The sequence below is a fragment of the Petaurus breviceps genome, unplaced genomic scaffold (assembly GCF_028583685.1).
Source record: "Petaurus breviceps papuanus isolate PSGF00001 unplaced genomic scaffold, PetGlider_PUasm1.0 90639, whole genome shotgun sequence".
Classification (NCBI taxonomy): domain Eukaryota; kingdom Metazoa; phylum Chordata; class Mammalia; order Diprotodontia; family Petauridae; genus Petaurus; species Petaurus breviceps.
Genome location: NW_027187296.1, coordinates 3,238,047 through 3,259,645, shown reverse-complemented (window position 1 = coordinate 3,259,645; position 21,599 = coordinate 3,238,047). Strand labels below are relative to the sequence as shown.

The following is a 21,599-nucleotide window of genomic DNA, read 5'->3' as shown; positions in this document are numbered from 1 at the left end:
TTGCATTGCCTTTGATTGTGTGAAAAGTTTTCAATCTAATGTAATCAAAATCATCTGCTTTATATTTCTTAATGTTCTCTATCTGTTTTTTGGTTACAAATTCTCCCCTTCTCCATAAATCTGACAGGTATGCTCTTCCTTGCTCTCTTACTTTGCTTGTGGTGTCAGCATTTATATCTAAATTGTGTATCCATTTTGACTTTGTATTGGTATATGGTGTAAAATGATGTTCTATGCCTAGTCTCTGCCATAATGTTTTCCAGTTTTCCCGTAACACACTCTTTTAAGGAAGAATAGTAGTATTGGTTTTCTCATGGTTCCTAATCTGGTAAAGTGAAGAGCAAAAGAGGGTTGGAAAACACAAGATTTGTTAAGAAAGTAGACAAAAGATGGCCAGAGAGTAAGTGAAGTATAGCTGGAGCTTATTTAGATTTGGTAGGCCTCATAGGAAAGTGAGGCATTTACCAATCTGAATGGTCGACCTCCAGGGCATAAGTTTCAAACATAAAAGAATCAAGTCCTCCAGGGAATGATGACTAAATCCCACCAAATGTTAAGAAGTTTCTCCTTGCAACAAATCCAACTGCCCCTTTGCAGTTGATTCTCACTGCTCCTAGTTCTGCCACTGGATCAAGCAGAACCAGTCCAATCTCCTTTCTACATGATACTTTCTTATATAATTGAGGTTAAATATCATGTCTCCCCTCCTTCACATTTTTTTTAAATTAAAAAAAATTATTTTATTTTTAATTTAAATTAAATTTAATTAATTAATTAAAAACAAGTATTTTCCTAACATAATATAATAAAAAGATGGTTGCACGTGAGACTGAAAATCTATTATGTAGACTTACTACTCCTTTTAAATATATGATAAAGTTATCATGTAAATTTCTCTGTTTTTCCCTTCCCGCCACCCTAGAGATGACTGCAATTAAGCACAAATATGTATGAGTATGTGCATACATATATATGTATGTATATGCATAAAATCATTCTATACATACTTCTGTTTATCAGTTCTTTCTCTGGATGCAGATAGAATCTTCTTTCATATGTTCTTTGTAGTTAATTTGGCTATTTATAATAGTCAAAACTTTATCCATGCTAAAAACGAAACAAAAAACAGGTCCTTCAAGGCCCTTTGCCATCTGGGTTTTCCTCATTTTAATCCCCTCCAGCTTATCATTCCTACTACCTTGAAAACTGGAAAGCAAGCACAAACCAAAAACAACACCCATGTAGCCCTCTTCAGATACTGCTGTGTTGGTCATGAATCCTGATAACCATAAAGTTTGGTTAAAGTTTATACATGAACTTATTTTGACCCTGAGAAAGGCCAGATGAGATGTTTAGACGTAGACTGACAATGTAGCCTCTGATAACATTATCTTTGAAAAGCCATAAATGCCCAATTGAAATCTGTAGGAAAATATGGACCTTAATTTATCAGCACATTCTATAGGCACTAATTTTTCTTCATTCAAAGGAAAATATGATTTGCAGAGAAAGAAGCTACATAAATACATCTTTTTAATCTCCTGAATATAACAATTAATAATTATCCTTTTTTGTATAAAAAGTCTTTAACTTCAACCAAAAATAGATATTTTGATAGGGTTCTTTAAGAGTTGAATATAGGGGGCAGCTAGGTGGTGCAGTGAATAGAGCCCCAGCACTGGAGTCAGGAGGGCTTGAGTTCAAATCTGGCCTCAGACACTTAACACAAAAACTAGCAGTGTGACCTTGGGCAAGTCACTTAATCCCAATTGCCCCCCAAAAAGCAAAAAAAAAAAGTTGAATAGAACACCAGTCCTGAAGTCAGGAAGACCTGAGTTCAAATCCAACCTCATACACTTAACACTTACTAGCTGTGTGATCTTGGGTAAGTCACTTGACTCCAATTGCCCTGCCTTCCCCCCTCCAAAAAGCAAAAAAAAAAGGGGGGTGTTGAATATGACTCAAACTATATATATAATGGTGGTGATAGGAGAAATGTGTTTAAATAATATAAATAAATGTGAAATAGAGAAAATCCTAGTAAAATATTCTTAACTGATTGTCAAGCAGGCTCCTTTTCATTTGAATTGTAGTCCAATTCCAGTCTCACATGGACTAGCAGGATATTTTTTTCCCTTTCAAAAAGAAGGCTATCTGTACATACAAATAGCAGTTGAGAAAGATGACTCATATGCCTGAGACATCTAGTGTAGAAGTGTTCTTCCAGTCTTGGTGAAATTCTCTGACACCATCCAAGATCCAAGCTCTTGACCTTAATCTTGACCATATTACCCTCTACTTCCTAGAAACACACAAAAAATGAATTTATTTGCTACTAAAATATGTAGGAAGCAGTTGTCTTGTTTTGCCCTCATCCCTTTTGTTTTCAGTACCGAGCAAAAAGATTACAATACATTTTTTTATTCTTGTATGTTGAACACTGAAACGGGTATTAAAAGTCTTATCATACAGCCCTATTTGTCATATACATAAGTGAGAGTAATAAGATTTGACTTGAGATAGCGATTAATAGTGGTACATTTTCTTTTCATCTCATGAGATAAAATGTGATTATAAACATCAATCTAGACAGCACAGACTTTATAAAGAAAATCTGACTTATTATTTTTGCCCTCTGAGAGGGGGAGAACAGTTTTATTACTTCTCCATTATCTCTGTTGCAGGTGTATTGCATAACATGTCAAGCCTCCTCATCACCCTCTGTATATAGGAAATACACATGATCCTACCTGTGCCATTTGGAGCAAAAGGTCTCACATCAGCCTGGAAAATGTATTAATGTTTAATGAGATTATTCAGAACCATCTAAGGATGTGGCTTTAATCAGAGTCCTTTTCTTTTAACATAGCACTGTCAAAAATAGAGTGAATTTTCTTTGTTCCAGTAAAAGCACATCTCAGTCAATTTGAATGCCCCAAAAGAGTTAAATTATTAGGATCCTAAAGCACCATAGAAAGGTGATATGAAGTAGCAGACAGACAGTTTTGGAGTCAGGAAGACTTTAGTCCAATTCCAGTCTCTCACACGTACTAGCTAAGGATTTAAAAATCTCAGGGCTCTAGGAATTCATTAAGACTATAAGTTATTACTGAGTAGCCAACCTTGCTCCCATAAAGGGTAGTGAATACATGGAACAAGACCAATAGTCTGGAGTGGTTGTGATCATGAACAAGTATTGTCAGATATTAGAGAAGAAGGTACAGGATATGTCTAGGAAATATCTGGCAATTTGAGATTTTTTTCTTGTTCTTTAACTTTCGGTATCCAACAATTTAATTAAATTTACATTTATTAATATTAACAAAATATTATGCTAGGTGTTGGATATGGAGAATTAAATGGCCACCTAAAAGGGCCTTCATGTACTTAGAATGTCCAGTAGAACGTGACTCTGGATTAGGAATTACTGTGTATGAAGTAATATAAAATAACCTTAAAAGGAATTCGGTACTAACCACTGAGAGAATGAAGAAAATCCCTATGTAGGAATTGGTGCCTGGGCTGTGCTTTGAAGAAAGAATTAATAAAGGATTAGCCATTGCCTTCTTTTTTTTTTCAGTCAGATCTATAAGCCAGAGTATGCCTAGGCCTTGAGATAAATTCACTGAAATTAATTCATTGTTCTCTTACCACCATTGAATGTATTTGCATCCAATCTTCTGTTCCAAGATTTCATTCTATCCTTCCTCGTTTGAAGAACATGCTTCTTGAGGGGAAACAAATCAAGAGTTGTGTAGTCCTGCTTTCTAGATGCCATCTGCTATCATTATCCCATTCTCTCTTACCTCAACTTTAAGAAAGTCCTTCAGTTGTCTATAATGTTCATAATTCTGAGTTCAAGTGCTCAGGACATATTCTCCAAGCCCGTGAATATTTTTGTATAAAGTCTCATTTGCCTGTGCCGGCTTCAAATCTAATAGAAAATTCTAACCGTCCCATAGAGCTTATTCCTTTCATACTCTGTTTTATTCTCAACCAACCTCCTAATAATGATTATGATTCTTTTGCCTCACTTTCTCTTTTTCCTTTTCCTATCTTTCTTTTCTTAAAACAATTTCTTAATTAACAAAAATTTATCTTCTCTCCCTCTTATTTCCCACTGATTTAAAAGAAAGAAAAACAATCCTTGCAACAAACATTCATAGTCAAGCAAAATAAGTTCCCACATTGTCCATGGCCAAAATAATATGTCTCATTCTTTACCTAAGTCCATCACTTCTCTTTCAGGAGATAAAAGCCATGTTTCATCATTAGTCCTCTTGAATCATAGTTGAATATTGTATTGACTAAAGTTCTTATCTTTCAGAGGTGTTTATCTTTACAATATTGGTGTTTCTGAAAAAATTGTTTTCCTGATTCTGTTCTGAAATGAACAGAATCTTAAATGAACTCCTTTTAAGTTTGTACATGGTTTTTCTGAAACTAACTTCCCATGTTTTTCTGAAACTATCCCTTTCATCATTTCTTCAGCACATTGGTATTCCATTACTACCGTGTTTCCCCGATAATAAGACACTGTCTTATTAATTTTTTTGGACAGAAAAACACCAGAGGGCTTATTTTCAGGGGAGGGCTTATTTTAATGAACATTGACAGCAATTTTAATAAACAGGTAAATGTGAACAAAAAAATGTACCTTTATTCAATAATGAATTCAATAAAGAACAGGATGACACGTTCACTGCTACAGCTCTGATTGGATGCAGCTCGGAGCACAGCGTGCGTTTCACATGGCAGGGGGGGACGGTGCATACAGAGGGTACCATAATGTAGCGTGTAGCTCAGGGGATCACCTTCACTACAGTAGCAATCTCAATAGGGCTTATTTTCGGGGGAGGGCTTATTTTAGAGGAATCTTACACAGTAAGGGGAGGGCTTATTTTCAGGATAGGTCTTATTATCGGGGAAACACGGTAATATTCCATAATTCTTTAGCCCTTTCCTAACTGATGAGCACCTTTTATCTTCCAGTTCTAAAACAACACAAAAAGAACTGCTACAAATAATTTTTTTTTGTACATGAGTCCTTTTTTCCTTTCTTTGATCTCTTTGGAGTATAGACCTAGCAGTGGTATCACTGTTTAGTGAGCCGTTATGCACAGTTAAGTAACTTCTTCCATTCTTTCAAAAGAAATAATTCATTATTTCTAATGAAGTGAAAAATAGAGCTTTATAGGGAGAGTATAAAGAACACTGAGTGTGAAGTCAGATGAGTCTTGAGTTTGAATTCTGTCTCTGAGTCTTACTAGTTCTGTGACCATGGGTAAGTCAAACTCTTTGAGACTTAGTTTCTTCTTCAGTAAAATGGGAGCAATATATATATATAGTACTTTTCTAACAGGGTTGTTATTAGTATCAAAATGAGATAATGTACAGAAAGTACAAAATAAGCCTTTTAAAGCACTTCATAAATGTCATTTATTATTTTTTTTCTCACCTGATCTCTTTCTCTTGTAGAAAAACCATATTGAATCTTAGGCATACAAATAATAATAGTTGAAATTTATGTAATTCTTCAAGGTTAATAATATAACTTACTTATTTTAAGTAATTTAATCTTCAAAATAACCCTGTGAGACTGGTACATCAGATATTAGTTTCCCCATTTTGCAAATGAATAAAGTAAGGCTCAGAGATAATGGTAACCTGCCTATAGTAACACAATTAGTGACTGTTTGATTCAAACCAAGGTCTTTGCTCACTCTAACTCAAATACTTTACCCACTACAATGCACTGTATTTTTATCTATATATTACTTGGCATTGGCAAAAACAGAAACATAATAGACACTCCATAGTGAGATGGTGTACTGGATAAGGTGCCAGCCCTGGAGACAGAAAGACTCATCTTCCTGAGTTCAAATCTTGCCTCAGACAGTTAGTAGTTGTATGACTCTGGGCAAGTCACTAAACCCTCATCTATAAAATGAGTTGGAGAAGGAAATGGAAAACGACTCCAGTATCTTTGCCAAGAAAACCCCAAATGCGGTAACAAAGAGTGGAACACAACTGAAAAACAACTGAACAACCACAAAACCTCACAGCAGATTTCCCTGGTGTTCTCCATAGTGCAAGTTCCTCAGTCCTCGATTATACATATTAGTAGCTCTTGTGGTTAACTGTCATGGCAGAAAGGCCATGTCTCATTCTTTACCTAAGTCCTTCACTTCTCTGTCAGGAGGTAGAAGGATTTTATTTATAATAGGGTTTTCCCATGTCTTTCTCGTGATCTACCACTAACTTGCCTTTGATTCATCTGCCAAAGTCCTAATGGAAGCTGTTCTAGATGTTGTGAAGGCTTTAACCTAAATTCCATCTTAAAGTTCCTTCTCGCCTGTTCTATTCTTTTCTTCCTTCTCCCTGCTGATCAGATAGAAGATACCACTCCCTGTCTTTCTGCCTCATTTTCCTTTATTTTTTCTGGCTACTGCAAACCATCTCATGTAAGAACTTTCATGACTTTTTTCATAGCATATTGCTAGCTTGCCAGGCTGTCTTTAATCCATAATGAGCAGATCCCTGCCAGAGCTCTAATGAAAAAAAGAAGTTGTGCCTAGCTGTTGCCTGTGAGATCTTAAGTGGATATTCAAACTCCAAACACATCTCATTTCTTTTCTTCCTTTCTGTATCCTCCCCACTTATCTGATTCCAGACACCTACGTCATTTTATTATTTCTTTACCTTAGCATCTTCAGTGCATACGAATGACAATATGACAATTTGAGGAGGGTAGCAAAGTTGAAGAAAGGCTATTGTGTGAATTCATGTCGTAGACCTGAATGAGCATGTTTGTAGATAGAAGGGACCCAGTTGATAGAGGGAAAATGAAAATGGAAGAGTAGGGCTAATCAATGGAGTTAGGTTTTATAGGAGAAGGGAAAGATTGGGATTCAAGGGTATGATGTTAATCCTAGGTGAGGAGAAAAGACTTACTTATCCTTTTAAGGAGTCCATTATTTGAAGTTTACAATTCACCTCAAATCTAAAGAATGTCCTTAGAAGGGGCGGCCAGGTGGCTCAGCAAGTAAAGAGCACCAGCTCCAGGGATGACCTGGGGATCAAATCCAGGCTCAGATACTTAGCACCACACCCAGAAATAACTGGCCATGTAACCTTGAGCAAGTTACTTAACCCCGATTGCTTTAAAAAAAAAAAAAAGAATGTCCTTAGAGTGGCTAGGTGGCAAAGTGAATAGAGCACTGGCCCTGGAGTCAGAAGGACCTGAGTTCGAATCAGGCCTCAGACACTTAACACAAAAACTAGCCATATAACCTTGGGCAAGTCACTTAACCCCAATTGCCCTCTAAAAAGCAGAAAGAAAGAAAGAAAGAAAGAAAGAAAGAAAGAAAGAAAGAAAGAAGAAAAGAAAGATAAAATGAAAGAAGGAACGAATGAAGGAAGGAAGGAAGGAAGGAAGAATGGTCCTTTAATTCAACCATACTACATAAGGTATTGTTAAAATAGATATACTTAAATACATAATGCTTAATTTTTTCAAGAGGTAGGAAATTAGGGGTGTGAAATGCTGCCTATGCTATCAGACATTGTTGCTTTGTCAGTTGGTTCTGCTTGACTGTGTTTGATGCCAGTTGAGGATTCAATGGGGGAGATACATTAGGAACATGTATCATATGTCTATACCTGGATTTTTTTAATGAATATACTTATAGAATTGGATCAAATTGCAGAAGATTTCAGTACACAATTGGGACTTGATCTAAAATCAGTTTATTGAGTGGAGTAATATTTTGTTTCAGTTGTATATTAGCTATTCATCTTGGGCTAGTCTCATTCTCAATATATGCCCTACTTTTCTGGTATTACATGGATGACTTAAACATTTCTCTAGTATTCATTAAATACTAAAAGAATAAAAGGAATATTTCCAATATATTATATACATCCTTTATGGAAATACAAAGACAAAAATAATCTAGGAAAGCAGAGCATAAATGGATTGTAATTCTCACTTGGAAAGGGAGTTCTCATACTTTTAAGATTACGGATTCATCGAAATGTGGACGAACCATACCACACCCAAAAGCAGTTTTAAAATTCCTGTCATAGGAAACTATCCATATAATAATATATTATCACAGCTGGAAGGGATCACTGTGATTAGTTATTTTCAAATCCAACCAAATTTCCTAAGCAGGAAATTCTTTTATAATATTGTCAAGTGGTCAGCCAATCTCTGCTTGAGCACCTTCAGTAGTTGGATATTCCTTGCTTACTGAGGAAGCCCATTCTATTTTTTTAACAACTCTAAGTTTTAGGAAGTTTTTCTTTATATTAAGTTAATATCTGCCTGTTTAATAACCTTCACATGGTGGCCTTTGGATAATTGACCCCCTACGAATTCTCTTCTTCAGGTTAATTATTGTAATTCTGCCAATTATCTTCATATGGCATGGTCACTAAAATTTGTCCCCATCCTGGTCACTGTGCTCTGGACGTGCTCAAACTTATTGTAAAATGCATTGCCCAACATTTCACATAATATTCCAGACATAATTTAATCTCACCTTTCTCTATCACCTTTCTCATTATGGAAATTGTGGGGTTTTTTCAGTGTGTCATAAAATAATATTAACTTTTCTAGTTGCCATGTCATGTTGCTGGTTTACATTAAGCTTGAAGTGCCCTGAATCTTCTAGGTATTTTTATATGAATTGCTCTCTTGTTTATCTTGTTCTGTATTTGTGATGTCTATTATCCAAATCCATGTTGGACACTGCATTTATATCTTAATAGGTCCTCACTTATATTCAGCCCCTTGTTGTAGATTGTAAAAGCATTTTATCTCAAATTTGTCATTCAATATATGTCATGCCACTCCATCCACAGATTTGACAGGCATGCCATCGATGTTTTCCTGCAGGCTATTGATAGATACATTAAATTGGAGGCCAAGAATTGATCCCTTAAAAACTGCACTAGAGAGCTCTTTCCAAGTTGATATTAACCTACTATGACTATTGAATCCATCTAACTAAATTATGATCCAATCTATATTTTTCCATCATATTCACAAGATAACTCTGTAAAATGCTTTGGTGAAATCCAAATACACTATGTCTATTGTATTCCCTTAATCCATAAGCCTAGTCTGCTGACTTGTTTTTCATTTTTTAAATGGACAAGTGAATAAAAGTATATATTATGCTTCTGAGAAAGCAAAATTTAGCTGAAATTAAAGATGATAACTTAGTTTGGAATACAGTATCTCCAGCACTTAGTACAGTGCCTGAGATATAGTAGGTTCTTAATAAATACTTATTAACTTGACTTTCAACCTAGTATCATCTTGGAATTACCAATACAGAACTCTGTGTTTAAAAATGAACAGTCAACGGAAGCAATCAATGGAAAAAAGACCAGCATTAATAATATGTGTTCTTTGATTTAGTAAAACCCATATGTATTTCTACATCATAATCAAATGGATGTTTTTTTTTAATGTGATCCCAGTAGATTGTAATATAACCTGATATCTTCTGAATAAGTTTCAAGTGATTGTGATTGAATATTATTTCCCCCTTAAAATATTCTAATTTAATGATTTTGCATCTTATCTGACAACTGACTGAATAAGATTCATTTTAAATATAATTGCTATATAGAACTATAAAAATGAAGACCTTTTGATCCATCTTTGAATGAACATAGACCCAAAAAGAGAAATTGAGAATTTAAATAATTTGATGATTAATAGTAAGGGTTTCCTTCATTTAAGTTATTTTACTCTATTCAATTTCTCATTAATATAATGGAATATTAGGTAGGGGGGCAGGATGGGATTTGGGGTATTGTGATGGAAAGGCAGCTATTGAAAGCAGATACTGCATTAATAAGTAGAATTTCTTCCCCTATTGAATCAAACTAGTTGGTCCCTTAAAGCAAAAATCTACTTTATACAATAATATGGTTTGCAAAGACTGTTGGGGTGGGGGGGGGGAAGATCAGTGTGTTCCTTTATTGAACACACTGGGTCAAACTCAACATTTTTCCTCCAAAAATGATTTGGGGAGCCTTTCAGAAAAACTTAGATATGCTGTGGCTGTGGAGCTGGTCAAAATAAGCACTCTCTGTGTTAGTTACACTCTCCAGTCTCTTTATCTTCACCTTTGTCTGCTTGCATTGAAGTGAGAAATGCCAGGAATTTATTGGCTTGCATTTAAAGTCTAACTTGACTAAGGTTAATAAGATAACACCTTCATCCATACACACACACTCACATGCCCTGGCATCCAGAAGTGAAGGAACAGCTCAGGTTGAAAGGTCCAGAAATAGGGAAATATGTTTCCAGAAGATTTATCACTCGTTGCACCAAAATATATAAACAAAATCCCTGAGTTTGGCTCCATATACTGTAAGAATTCACAAGAAAGACTATTTGCTAATTGTGCTGCACAAAATATGAACACAACAAATTAACTTTCTTTTATTCAGAGTTATTTATTTGGTCCAAATAAATGAAATAAGTGAAGAAATGAAACTGCCTATGAAGCAGTGCACAGAAAGGGTTTGTGTGTGTGTGTGTGTGTGTGTGTGTGTGTGTGAATGTGTGTGTTTCTCCTTGTGAACCAATGGTGTTAGGGAATGAGTTTAAATTAAAATCATATTCTCTGAAGCATGAAAATCAGGCTCACAATGGCCTTGTGTTTTAAGGAGCAAAGACTCAAGCTCCATGCCTCTCTTGGCCTGGGGCCACCCTGGCTTTATTGTAAGTCACAATTAATGAAGAGCAGCAGAATACACCAAGTTACTCACATTTTCAACTCACATGTATGTAGTCAGCTATTTAGTCAAGTGACTAGGTGAGCCTGAAGTAGCAAGAATCTCATATTCTATCCCCCCAAATCATCTTTTTACTATGAATCAGGTAGTGAAATGACTTTCCAAGGATGCCAACTTATGCCTCAAACTCCAGCTATCCGTGTCATAAATATGTATGGTTAATGACAATGTTGAGAAAAGAGGCATAAGATAGATCGGTACTAATCTATCACCACTACTGGGAAAAGTAGATATGAATTCTCCCCAATTCTGAGTGGCCCTAACAAGCTCCAGTGAAACAAAGTCATTCCTATCTGTGAACCCAGATTTCATACAGAGGAAAAAAGGACCCCTCAACCCCAGATAGGAACCTGAATCAGGATCCCTGGATATAATGACCCATCCGACTATGTAAATTTTAATGATTCATTCTCAGGATTAGGGTTGATACAGAGACCTCAGTATCAAGAGTGATACAAAGTCAGGTTTCAGGATAGTATGATTAGATTTAGATAAGTCATGAGCTGAACACCTGGATTTGCCATTCAAAATAAAGTCCTATCCCAGAGGAAATAAACCAGTCAAACACAGATATTCAGCATCATGTAACAATATCATTTTTAGTACAACTCTAACGAAAACTAGCTGGCCTGTAGGTACATCAGAGGAATTGTCTTTTAACTTTGGGGTTTGGGGAAAAGACTAATACCCATACTTTATGAGGCTTTTAGAAGTTGTTTTTACTCAGGGAATATGAAAGACAACTCAAAGTTCATATGAATCCATGTGATAAGTGCTGTTCTGATGGGATTCTACTCTAGAGGTGAAGAACACTGTGATTTAAAACTGATTAATGCTGGATGTACCCAGGGTTCATAATTCAAGTTAATTTTCACTATAAAGCTGAAGATTTGAAGAGAAAATAAAAATAACATGATTGGATTCCATTTCTTTCTCAACAGAGCCAACTTTTCACTTTGGTGCTGTTGAGTACTCTGTTGATGAGAGTGCTGGATTTGTTGAAGTACATGTTTGGAGAACTGGTACTGATCTCTCAAGGCTTTCTAGTGTCATGGTGAGATCTCGGAAAAGTGAGCCCCCTTCTGCTGATGGTGAGTCATTTCTTATACTAGTTGTCATTTATTTCTTAAGGCTTCTGATAAATCTGGGACTTTCAATATAGTATATTACATTTATTTCAAAAACTAACCCTAACTCTGCCACTACTTACGTGACCTTGGTCAAATCATAATCATTTTAGATCTGTTTCTTCAACTGTAAAATGAAGGCATGGATGGACTAAATGACCTCTGAGGTCAGCTAGCTCTAAATTAATGATTCCATGGTCCACAAAATGAATTCAATTTGACAAATAAACTCCCTTTTGCTCTTTATTAAAGACATTTTCTAGGTATTGTGAAGATGAATATTATCTGTATCATTGAGTAGCAGTGTAAAGAAATCTTTGTAGAACTTTAAGGGCTATAGAAATTTAAATAATTAAAGTAACAAAAAATTACAGGTCTCTTGCTTAAAAACATATTTTGTCATTATTAAGTAAACATGAGACCTTTTAGAATTAAAAGGAGGCAAATGCATTACATGAGCCTTAGACTAAGTTACCAGCTAATAACTCAATAATCTTTTTCATCCAAGAGTCAGAGATGTAAAAATTAAATTGTGTATGTGTTACTTGATTCTTTTTTAAAATAGAAAAAAATCTGTTCACCTTCTTACTTAACATTTTGTACCACATTCCATTCAATGAATGTACCTAAATGTCTTTATTGTTTCAATTATATATTATGACTAATTAAGGAAGCCAGATTTTCAAAAGTTCATTGAATAGATAAGTATAATCACATGGCTTAAGCTTGTGAAAGATCAAGAGAGGCTCTCCAAAATGGAATCCTGGCAAAGCTATCATGAATGATTCTGAGGGCAGGGTATTGAAATGATTCAATGTGGCTCTGCTGAAAGCTTTCTGATGAGTTCACATTCAAAAAGAACATTTACAAAAGATGGAAGTGATGAATATAAAAAGAGAGGCACAGGCCTATGAGAAAATTTTCAGAAAGGCTAAAGTCTAGATTGAGCTAAAGGTTGGAAAAAATGCAAAGGACAACAAAAAGCCCTTTTCAAGCTGTTTGTGAAGAAGAATAAGGAAGGGCGTATTCTTGGCTTGGGGAAGAGGATGTGATGTGACTTTTTTTGTTCATTGATGCTTTATTAGAAATGTAATATTAAACATTCATGAAACTAATTGCTTTGTAGCTATTTAAAATTGAATGAATTAGTTTTAACATATAAAATATCCATAACAATGTGTCATTCATTCTTCAGTCTTCCTCAGCCTTCTTTGTCTCTCCATTAACTCCAGTTATCTTTTCCTTTCACATAGGAATAGTGTTCTGGTCTGGCTTTTGTGTGGGGGCAGGAAGTACGGCTTTAATTCAGTTTAATTTGATTGACTTCAATAGGAATCTATTATATGCCTACTTTGTGCCACTCCTAACATAAGGGCTATGTGACCCTGGGTGAGGCACTTCAACCTCACAATGCTCTACACAACTCTCTAAGACAAGAAGTTGAAGATAAGGTGCTATTTTGCTTTGGTTGACAGTTATCTTCCCTAGGAGTTCCCTATACCAGTGAAATCATGAACTCAGTCCCTATCCCTGCCCCAACTTTGTGTCAGGCACTGTGGTATGAGCTAAGGGCACAAAATAAAAAACTAAATAGTTCTTGTCAAAAGACTTTAGATTTTCTGGGTTATTTCATAAAGATCCCTCAAGATTTCATTATGTTCCAGATGTTTATCCATCATAGTTGTATTGGTCTATTTAATGAGACACTGTAGTTTCTTAGGCAAGGGAGTAATATGGTCACATCTTTGCTTTAGGAATATACATTGGTGGGTTCTAGTAGAAGAGGAAATGGAATGGGGAAAGACTGAATGCTAGAAGAGCCATTAGAAGTTTATTTCAACACATTAGTACATGACTATAGACCAAGTAAGAGGTGATGAGAGTCTGAATTAGGATGTTAATTGTGGAAAAGGGGGAAAAGACAGAGAGGGAAAAGAGATAGATGGGGGGAAAGAGACAGATGCAAGAAATATCGGGATTGGGGGGGCGGCCAGGTAGCACAGCGAGTAAGAACACCGGCTCCAGTGTTGGGATGACTTGGAGATCAAATCCGGGCTCAGACACTTAGCACCCACCCAGAAACACCTGGCCATGTAATCTTGAGCAAGTTACTTAACCCCAATTGCTTAGGGGCAGCCAGGTGGCTCAGTGAGTAAGAGCACCGGCTTCAGTGTCAGGATGACCTGGAGATCAAATCTGGGCTCAGATACTTAGCACCACACCCAGAAATAACTGGCCAAGTTACCTTGAGCAAGTTACTTAACCCCAATTGCTTTAAAAAAAAAAAAAAAGAAATATGGGGATTGGGAGAGGGTGGAATTGAGAAGTTTTAGCAACCAATTGGATGTCAAAAGTGAGGGAGAAAAAGAGTTAAGAAGACTCCAAAGCTGTAACCCTGGGTGACTGGAAGGATGGTAGTTTCTTTTGTCACTTTTTAATCAGTTAATCCTTTATTTCCCCTATAGCTGGAATTGACTATGTGGGAATCAGTCGTAATTTAGATTTCCCACCTGGAGTTAACTTGCAAACTCTCCGGGTCATTATTCTGGATGATCGAGGACAGCCAATATTAGAGGGAGTTGAGAAGTTTGAATTAGTATTACGTATGCCTATGAATGCTGCCCTTGGAGAACCCAACAAAGCCACAATTTTTATTAATGATTCAACCTCTGATTGTAAGTATCTATCATGGTCATGTTATTCATAATATTTAAAAGTACCATAAGGCTATCTGACCATTTCTCAATTGACATTTGAAATGGGTTCATCTTTTCAATAGGTAAATCTCATAGAATTTTGCAATCTTTAAAGCTATTTTTAATCTTTGTCTCTAATGAGTAACTATAATGGGATTGACCACTAGTTGTTATGATCTCTATTATTCTGGCAGTTTAAAATATTCGGTTCAACATTTATCATACTGCTTCCATGTGTGACATTATGTTTTTATTACCTTGAATTCTCATGGTACTTTTTCTTTTCTTTCTTTTAGTTGAAGCAATCCAAGTGCCATGTGAAATAATACATAATCAATTTTTGTCAGTTTTGTTTAATGTGATCACCATCCAGTAGTGTGTAGTGGCCACTCATGTGTGAATTGCTAAATTTTCTGTGTAAGCACTTAAACCTCAGAAATCAACAAATACTACAAATCAACTCTTGATCTTTTCATTTGTTGATTGTCTGTACTTTTAAAAATTATTGGAAAATTTTAATAATGAGATTGGTTAAAAGGTATTGAACAGTCATTTTTTTTATTTAGATAACCTGTTGTTAAATATTTGCCAGCATACCTCTGATCATAGCCTACATAAAATCTGTTGTGAACAAAATTCTTTGGAAAAAGCTAATTATCATTTTTGATACCATTAACTTTTTTAAAAGCTTATCTTATTCACCTTTTACATGTCTCCAATTGAAAATAATGATAAAAATAGGTTAAAATTAAGTATATTCTGAACAATTTCATCCAAAATTTAGTTTTTAAAACATTCTGATTTTTGTTTATCTTATTCCTAGTGCCTAAGATGCAATTTAAAGAACGTGTATACAGTGGCAATGAAAATGATGGCCAGATTGTTGCCATGATTTATAGGAGTGGGGATATCCAACACAGGTCTTCAGTGAGATGCTATACTAGACAAGGATCTGCACAAGTAATGATGGACTTTGAAGAACGCCCTAACACTGACAGTTCCATTGTTACATTCCTTCCTGGTAAGTTAGTACTTATATTGTAGGTTGTAGAACATTTCATATAATGTCAGTTTTTTTAATGGGTGTATTGCATGATTTTGTTGATTTTTCCCTCTTCTGCTTTCTCTTATTAAAAAAATTATTGTAAAGGATTTCTTTCTGGGAGAAAAGGAGGGACACAGGGAAATATTTAGATTACATAAAAATAAAAAGTAACAATAAAAATCTATTCTTAAAATGACAAGATTTTTTTTTCTGTGTTCAAGATCTAGGTACCATTGATTGTGGTTAAGGTTGGTTAACAACAAATTTATTCTTTCTAAAAAGGAAACACATTTTAAAAGTTTTTAAATTTCAAATTTTTTAGATATGAAATGACTTTGAATTCTTTGGGTTTTTTTTCTTTCTTTGATTAATGTGTTATTGAAGATTTTATTCTTAAACAATAGTTTGCATGTTTACAAGAACATGAAATTAAAGGGTTAAAGAAAAAGTATTAAATGAATGATCCCTGAGTTCTCTTCAAGACTAAGAGGGGATTATGTTTGCACTGCCTTGTTGGAGAGAAGACAAACCTCCCTCAGTTTTTGTCCACATTGGAAAATGACAATTACAGCAAACCAGTTTACAATGAACAGTATGAAGCTCTTCCCTCCAGAATGTCAAGGGGATGGTGTTATGGCTATCAGAATAGCTGTAGACAAGTTCATCCTTCCACTCTGTTGTCATTGCCACATCCCCTTCTCTCAGATGCTATTATCTTAACCTTAGTTCAGGCCCATATCATCTCTGGTCTGGATAGTTAATGAAATAGTTGGTTAATTGACCTATTTGAATACCCATTTCTCTCTTTTCCAATCTACCTTCCATATAAGTGTTAAAATAATCTTCCTGAGCCCAATTTTGGACAGTTACCTTTTGGAGCACCTAAACTATTGCTTATGGTATAAAATACACTCTCTTTAGTCTAATATTTAAAGTTTTCTTTTAAAAAAATATATTTTATTTATTTAATTAAATAATTCCCAATTATATTTCAGTTCCTTCAAATGTGTAATTAGTATCTATTATGGCTTACAATTGAGCATATTAGCAAGCTTTTAAAAATCAATAAGGTCTTGGTTGACTTTGAAATTCTGCAAGTTAAAGGGCATAACTTCATTTTAAAAGTTCTGTTTTCAAAAAGGACCATAAATCAAAAATTTTAAATAACAAATCAATCCTGGTTAATCTTTGTATGTCAATATAGAACACTGCCTTTTGGATTAAAGATATATGCACACAAATGGAAAATCTCTATGAAATTTGGGAAATATATGCAGTTTTCTAAAAATATATCATATGGTTATGATTACAGGTATTTTTAGAGTCTTATAAGAAATTGTACCCACTTCCATTATACATTTTTTTTCATTATGTAAATATACCTCATGATTAGGCTCTATGATAATTCTCATTCCAGGTGAGACTGAGAAGCCCTGCATCCTTGTACTGATGGATGATGCAATCTATGAAGAAGAAGAGGAACTACGTCTAGTTCTTGGTACTCCGCAAAGTGAATCCCCCTTCGGAGCTTCAGTTGGTGAACAAAATGAAACTTTGATAAAGATCCGAGATGATGCTGACCGTAAGTGGATATTTTCTCCACTCTAATGTGAACTAAGCATGCAGATTATGACCAATATAATTACTTTGACTTTATCATTTAAAATTTCAGGGACAATTATTAAGCTTGGAGAAACCAAATTTAGTGTCCGTGAACCAAAAGGACCAAGTCAGTCAGTCATTGTGAAAATTCCTGTGCTTCGTCAAGGAGACACTTCAAAGGTTTCCATTGTGAGAGTGCACACAAAGGATGGATCTGCTGTCTCAGGAGAAGACTATCACCCTGTGTCAGAAGGTAAGCAGAGGCTGTACTTTCAGTTGATTTACTGTTTTGTTGATTACTGTGCTGGTCAATGCGTTTGAAAAGGAAAAGAGCTATTCACGTAGAAATGTAGATATTTACATAGTTGCAGTGGATGTCCATCAATTGGGGAATGACTCGACAAATTTCAGTATGTTAAAATAATGCAATATTGCTCTGCTGGACAAAACAATGACTATAATGAATGGAAAGACTTAAATGAAGTGACACAATCTGAAGAAAACCAGGAAAATAATATATGCAAAGACTGTAACAATGTAAATTGAAGAAACATCAACAAAAATAGGAGAACAATCAACACTTAATGTTAGGAAGTTATGATGAAGTTTGATCCCAAAGATCCCAAAAACCACTTCACTTTGCTTTTCTGCAGAGATAGAGGACCATGGTTAATGGAGTGTTGCATAAAATGACAGACTTTTTCACTGTGTTGGTTAATTTTATTGAACTATATTTTCCTCTTTTTTATTCTCTGTTATAAGGGATTCCTGAGAGAGGAAGGGAAGAGAGGGTGAAGTGTATAAGAAGAAAAGATTAAATTATTTCAAAGATGTAATAGAACATGAGGAATACATATAAGGATTGATTTGCAAACAAAATAATGGGAAAAAAGAAATCTGTAAATTTCACATTGTTGTATCCAGAAAGCGTAAAATATTAAGATGCATTGACTAAATATTTAAAGGAAAAGTTTCCATTCCATGAAAGTTGATTGAAAAAACAAGATTGTTACAGTTATTTGTACACCAAAAAGTGCTATTTTTCAATCATAAAAAATTTTTTTTGGCTTGACAGAAAAATATATGCATTAAATCATCTACCCAAACTGATTACTCATTTTATCCTGATAATTGGCCTACTTTTTCAAAAGTCAAATACTAAATGCAGTCATCTATTTTTAAAAACTACTTTAGTCACCAGGGCATGTCCAGTAATGAATCTAAGCAAAAATTCAGCTACATTCCTATCTCGAAAAGAAAAAAAAAGCAATAATGAAAAATATTTTAAAATACAATCAGGATCATAGGATCTACAGCTAAAAGGTACCTTATAAACCATCAATCCAATCTCCTGATTTTACAGATGAGACAACTAAAATCCGTGGAGGGAAAGTCAGACTATTGGTCATGCAGCTAACTAGTATACAGCCAAGTGAGACTCTAAACCAAGATCTTTTCATTTCAAATCCAACCTTCTTTCCATCATGGTCTCCTATATCTAATCACTAGATTTTCCAAGAGACAAAACGCAATCAAAATAAAGTATGAGTGGAAATTAAAAACAAAAACTAAAAATCCATTTAAAGCTTTTCTTCTCCTCCTAGAAGAAAAACACCCTTTGAACTGGTAAAAAAAAAAAAAAAGAAATCAATTCAATTGATTCAATCAATTTAATCTATGCCTAGTTACTTTAGCTTGTACTTAGTATTCTAGAGTGAAACAAGAACTGGATTAAAAACCAGAGGTTCCGGGTTCCAATTCTAGCTATAACACAATATCTATATGATTTTGGAGTTTACTTCATCTTTCTTGGCCTCCTGTCTAAAATGAGGAGGTTGGACTAGCAGGCCTCTCCAACTCCAAATCTTGACCTCTGATTTTATCATCCTGTGTTCCTAGTGTATGCCTGATATTGTCCAGTGGCAACCATGTAGAAATAAGTAATGAGAATAGAAAATCTTGTTTACATTTTTTCTTAAACCACAAAAACTATAAATGACCTGCCCTATAGACTCCAGATTTAAATCTGTCTTCTTGCATTTGTAGAAATTGAATTTAAGGAGGGTGAAACCCAGCACATTGTTGAGATTGAAGTGCTTTTTGATGGAGTTAGAGAGATGAGGGAGGCCTTCACTGTTCACCTGAAACCTGATGAAAACATGGTAGCAGAGACACAGGTAAGTGAGAAATCCTCATATGAGCAAGTTCTCCAATGGTTGCCATGTAACATTGGTTTATTCTAAATTTGCTACAAAATTCCTGTATGGCTGGTAGATGTTTGAGGTAGGATTTGAGCCCAGTTTTTCCTGACTCCAAGTTAAGTGTCCTGTCCACCTGTGTAAGAGGCTATGCTACCTCTTACTTCACCCTGTGGGCTCTGTAAGGTCTTATCACACAGAAAGCTTCAAATATGGACCTGGAAACAGATTGCATCTGTCCTTGCAGAATTTCCTAGCTAACATCCGAATATGATCTTACAAGAAGTCTAGTCACCAGGAGATAAATGTTGTTGGCCACACCAGTGCATCATACCATCTACTAAGATGTGGAGAGACTGCATTCTGCATTAGTTCAAGGGTATCTACATAGAGGAAATCACAGCTCTCATAAAGTACTGAAGTTTCCTTCCTGAACACATATGATGATTTTTAATCAATCGAACAGATTCTTTACTGATGTATCTCTTAGGCTAAGTGTCCTCATCTGTAAAATGGGAGTAATAATAGCACCTACCTTCCAGGGTCATTATTAGGTTTAAATGAGATAATATTTCTAAGATGTTTATTATATAGTGCCTTATATTTAGGAGGAGCTTAATAGTTGCTTGTTTCCTTCTTTCATTTCTTTGTAAGGATAGAGACTGAAACTTTGTCTTCCCTGACATAGGGAACTCTCACATGAGGAAATTCTCTTTAGCTAATGCAAGTTGGAATCTTCTCTGCCACTAGATACTGTGTGACCTTGGGCAAGTCATTTAACTTCTGTCTGCTTCAGGAATTAATAATAGCACCTAATCCATAGGATTGGTGTCAGGATAAAATGAGATGATATTTGTATGAAGTATTTTGCAAACCTTAAAGCTCTGTATAACTACTAGCTATTCTTATTATTAACTTCGAATATTGAAGTGTTGCCTAGAACACTGAGAAATTAAATGATTTGTCCAGGGCCACAGAGACTGCATATCTAAGAGCTAGCCCTTGAACATAGGTCTTGCTGTCTTGAAGACCAGATCTCTACCCACTACACTGTTACTGGTTTTTATACTTTTATTAGTCTAGCCTAAGACTACATTAGGTTTTTGGCCAAAGCTTCCTGCCTTATCTTTAAAATTATCATGAGAGGGGGTGGCCAGGTAGCACAGTAAGAGCACTGGCCCCAGAGTCGGGATAACCTGGGATCAAATCCGGGCTCAGACACTTAGCACCCACCCAGAAACACCTGGCCGTGTAACCTTGAGCAAGTTACTTAACCCCAATTGCTTTAAAAAAAATTATCATGAGTGCTTTATCAAATACCATGGTGATACACTATCTATGATACTTCTCCAATCCACTAATCTAGTAACTAAAGGGCAGGTAATTTAGTAAGAATCACCATTCTCACTGTTAAGCTATATATATAATGTAAATGAAATTCAAAACATAGAGGCTGCTTTTTCCCACTAAATTTAACAGTTACTCTCTTTTATTTTGCAATATTTCTCTTTAAAATTTTTTGTTTTTTACTTTGTTGTTTTTTAAATTCAAGAAGTAGAGACAAATTAATCACTTTCATCTGTGATGTGAGAAAGAAATCCTAATTACATAAAAAATCAAGTTGATTAATGTGTTTAGAGTAAAAATATTATTAATAAATGGATTTATTCTTTTTTCCTAGATGACCAAAGCCATTGTGTACATAGAAGAAATGAACAGTATGGCAGATGTCACTTTCCCTTCTGTGCCTCAAGTTGTATCCCTTTTGATATATGATGACACTTTCAGAATTAAAGACAGCGCTGGCCCAGTGCCTGGCTACCCTGTGGCGTGTATTACAGTGAGTAGGAAACTGTGGAATACAATTTGAAAATTACTGCTTTTAAGAACTCAAAATAGATTATACAAACACAATGTTATACTAAGATTGAAGTATAATATGCTACAATGAAGAAAGGAAAATGAGAAGATACGATAAATTTATAGTTTATCTGGGTATGATCATCTTGAAATTCCCAAAGGAAAGTTTTAATGATATTTAATGAATGATTTTATTCACTCACTTATTCATCCATTCCTTCATTCATTTGTTGAATGCCAGCTATGAATA

General features: G+C 35.0%; 1 protein-coding gene across 1 annotated transcript in view; it reads left to right on the top strand.

Moving 5' to 3' along the window:
- FREM2 (FRAS1 related extracellular matrix 2) overlaps positions 1-21,599 on the top strand; it is a 221,278-nt gene that overhangs the window by 156,753 nt on the left and 42,926 nt on the right. The window contains exons 7-13 of the mRNA XM_069064632.1: positions 11,763-11,912; positions 14,414-14,623; positions 15,468-15,665; positions 17,107-17,271; positions 17,362-17,544; positions 19,338-19,468; positions 21,171-21,329. Of these exons, the coding sequence (XP_068920733.1) occupies positions 11,763-11,912; positions 14,414-14,623; positions 15,468-15,665; positions 17,107-17,271; positions 17,362-17,544; positions 19,338-19,468; positions 21,171-21,329 (1,196 nt within the window). The remainder of the gene's footprint in view (positions 1-11,762; positions 11,913-14,413; positions 14,624-15,467; positions 15,666-17,106; positions 17,272-17,361; positions 17,545-19,337; positions 19,469-21,170; positions 21,330-21,599) is intronic.